This window comes from Cyrtonyx montezumae, unplaced genomic scaffold (assembly GCF_038088225.1).
Source record: "Cyrtonyx montezumae isolate F1298 unplaced genomic scaffold, pur_monq_1.0 scaffold_22, whole genome shotgun sequence".
Lineage (NCBI taxonomy): Eukaryota > Metazoa > Chordata > Aves > Galliformes > Odontophoridae > Cyrtonyx > Cyrtonyx montezumae.
The window spans coordinates 6,381,718-6,384,835 of record NW_027071959.1 but is presented as its reverse complement, the minus strand read 5'-3'; the positions used below and the strand labels follow the sequence as shown (position 1 = coordinate 6,384,835).

Genomic DNA, 3,118 nt, shown 5'->3' with positions numbered 1-3,118 from the left:
AGCACTTAATTAGCCTCGGTGCTGGGAAACTGCATCTCCTCAGAGCTGCATTTGTCCAACTCATCTGCTCCGTGGGACCACCTCACTCCAGGACCTCACCATCTTCCACTGCTGGAAATCCACCTTCCCCAATCTGCAGATGAACTACTATTTGGTAACAAATTAATAACAAGAAAAGCATTCCTATAACAACTCAGCAATTGTTATTAATAATTCATTAACAATAATAATAATAATGGTGAATATCTATTTGTTGCCTGTGTCTCCAGGCTTTGTTGGAACATGAGGTCCACCCGGTGCCATCTGACCCTCCTTACTTAAAGCACTGAATGCTTTTTCTGATTTGTCTTTTATTTGGTGGTGAGGGTTCAAAGAATGCAAATAAACGGGGTAATAAAAACACAATTAAGGGAGAGCACTACTGTCAGATTTATCACCTGGGTGCCACAGGAGGAAGCCTGGAGAGTAACGGAAGAGGGCCGGGAAAACGGTGCTGAACGCACTGCGGGAAAAGAGGGGCACAGCAGAGGGAATTTGGTGTAAACCATCTGATCCCAAATCGCCCCCAAAAGCCCTACAGTGCAGATGGCGGCCGGCAGGCAGGCAGAGGCTCGGGACGGGGAGAGCAGTCCCAGCCGTGCGACGGGGCCCAAGGGGCGGGCGGGGGCCGTTACCCAACGGGGCCGCCCAGCACAGTGCACAGCCCCGACCGCCGCCCCGCCGCGCTTCCCGCTCCCGCCCCCGTCCCCACGCGCGGCAGCCGCTGCGGACGCCGCGCTGTGACGCAGCTCCACTCCTCCCACCGGAAGCAGCAGCAGAAATAAAGGACAGCTCCAACAGCACTTCGTGGCCGCGCCGCGCGAGCACGGGCTTCCGCTCATCACGGGGCTTCTCCCGATGAACTCTCGTGCCCCGGCGCGAAGCCGCCCGTGGGCGCGTGCCGCTCCCGCGCTGAGGGCCGCACCGCCGCGCGGCGCCCTTAGGCCGCGGGGCGGGCCTTGAAGCCGCGCCCCTTTCCCTCAGCCAATGGGAAGCGCGGAGCGGGCGGCGGGCGGCGCTGATTGGACGGGCGCGGCGCGGTTGCCAGGCAGAAGACGCGGCGGCATGGCGGGAGCGGTGCTGGGCGCGGGCCCGGGCGTGCTGCTGCTGTCCGCGCTGTGGGTGCTCGCGGTGCTGCTCTGCGTGCTGCTCGCCCGCGCAACCGGGGCCGCGCGGTAAGGGCGTCCCGGGGCTCGCGGCGGCGCTGCCGGGGTTGTCCGCGCGGTCCTGCGGGCCCCGCTGAGGCCTCGTGCCGCTCTCTCATCCCGCAGGTTGGGCGCGCTGCTCGTGCCGCTGGGCGCCGCGCTGCTCAGCGCCGCGCTGCTGCTGTACCCGCGGGAGGACGGCAGCCCGGGGCCGCCCGCGGGCCCCCAGGTGAGCAGCGGTGGGCGCCGATTTCCCCTCTCGCTCCCCCCGCGCTTTGCTTCAAGGTGCGTTTTCCCCCACGTTAATGCACAGCAGTTGTTGCTGCAGATGCTTCGTTCTGCCACGCGTGAATCCCACCCACGTGAAGGCAGGGACGGGAGCGAGGGCAGCGGGGTTGGGCTGGCCAGCCCCGATGTCCGGCGTTATATTCTTGGTCCCCCAGTCGGGCAGGACCTGCCCTGTCTATACATAATACATGACCTGGGCTCTTTGCAGTGAGACCCTGCTAATTGGCTAATTAATAAGTGAATCGTGCTGAAGGAGCCAGCGTGGCGTCGGCAGGAGACCCTCCCTGCGGCATCTCGGGGCTGAGTCCGTCTGTGCGGCGGAGCTGGGGCGGCCCCAGGAGCGGCGGTGATGCTGCCAGCCGCCTTCTCAGAGCTGCCTTGTTTTGGGCTGCTTTGTTTTTACACTTTTTCCACACCTGAAGAAGATTTGACAACCCAGGGAAACGTAGTGGAACCCCAAGAGTTTCCTCCCGGCATAACGTTCCCCTGTGGCCCCTATTCTTCCCCAGATGCAAAGGGACAGAGGCTGTAACTGTGTTCTGCCCTCAGATCGTGGACACCTTCCTGGTGGGCCGCCTGCTGCTGCTGGCCACCATGGCCCTGCTGCTCCTGGGCTGCCTGCTGCTGCTGGGGACACAGCTCGTGGAGCCGGTGCACGCCAAGGCACTGCGCAGCTGGAGGTGACACCGCGCCGGGGGAGCCCATCCCGGGGGGATTTCGGCTGTGGCAGGCATTGAGCAGCTGTGAGCACTGAGCTGCTTCTCACTGGAGATGGGAAGTGCAGAAGAAAGAGAGGACTGGCCTGGTGGTTGGCCCCACCATCCTGGAGGCCTCCTCCCACCTCCGTGATTCTGCAGATCAGCTGTTACCCCTCCGAGCCCACCTATCTCAGGCTCAGCCTGAGGCCGTGGTTGGTTGGAGTTAATACTTCATCTCCTTTTTTTTTTTGTCCTTTTTTTTAAACTTTCTAGGGAATGGAGGGAGGGTGCTTACTCCGTTTTGTTTTAGTTCAGTAGCACAGAGGGAGAGTCCTTGAGAAGAGGAGATCCCATTTTTGTAGCACTGAACCGTGAGACCGAGTCGGGGCGTTGATGTTTACCGAGTCAATATTCAAAGTTGTTGGGTGTTTTAAATTCTTTTTTAACGTGAATAAAACTTCTGGAGGAACCCCTGGCCCAGACCTTGTCTATTTTCCAGGAAGGGCAGTGTGTTGTGTGGTGGTACTGAACGCTGCCCTTTCCCATCCTTCTGGGAGGTTCTCCTTTTCCAGGTGTGGGTGCTCTGGGACGGTCCCTGTGCTCTGCTCCTGGTTATGCAGTGCTCACATTGGCTTTCTGGGGTATTCTGAAGCTAAGCCTGAAACAAAACTTGTATTTGATTCTTCCTCTTAATAACTCTGACAGCAGCAAGCAGTTCCCAAAGTCTTGCTGCTGGTATCACATCCCACAAGTAGGGAAGTTGTGGCAAAGCAGCTGGAGCGCTCAAAAATAAGCCCTAAAAGCAGAAGTGTGAGGCTTCTCCCTGGAAATAAACCCAGAATATTTGCTTCACACTCCTCTTAGTCGTCTGTTTGTAACTATAATTGGTCATTAGGCTCCTCCTGCTGGGGGGACCAGAAGGGTGACCCCATCCTTGTCCTGAGCTGC

General features: G+C 59.1%; 1 protein-coding gene across 1 annotated transcript; it reads left to right on the top strand.

The window, feature by feature from the left end:
• The first annotated feature begins 1,104 nt into the window (after positions 1-1,104).
• Positions 1,105-2,167, top strand: TMEM218 (transmembrane protein 218). Its single transcript, XM_065738623.1, has 3 exons — positions 1,105-1,214; positions 1,311-1,413; positions 2,022-2,167. The coding sequence occupies exons 1-3, from the start codon at positions 1,105-1,107 to the stop codon at positions 2,154-2,156; spliced, it is 348 nt and encodes a 115-aa protein (XP_065594695.1). The 3' UTR covers positions 2,157-2,167.
• The last annotated feature ends 951 nt before the right edge of the window (positions 2,168-3,118 follow it).

Excerpts from the sequence above, each read along its gene's own strand:
- TMEM218 (XM_065738623.1), top strand. The coding sequence starts at position 1,105 with ATGGCGGGAGCGGTGCTGGGCGCGGGCCCGGGCGTGCTGCTGCTGTCC. Across the intron at positions 1,215-1,310 it reads CGCGCAACCGGGGCCGCGCG|GTTGGGCGCGCTGCTCGTGC; the intron begins GTAAGGGCGTCC and ends CTCATCCCGCAG. Across the intron at positions 1,414-2,021 it reads GGCCGCCCGCGGGCCCCCAG|ATCGTGGACACCTTCCTGGT; the intron begins GTGAGCAGCGGT and ends TTCTGCCCTCAG.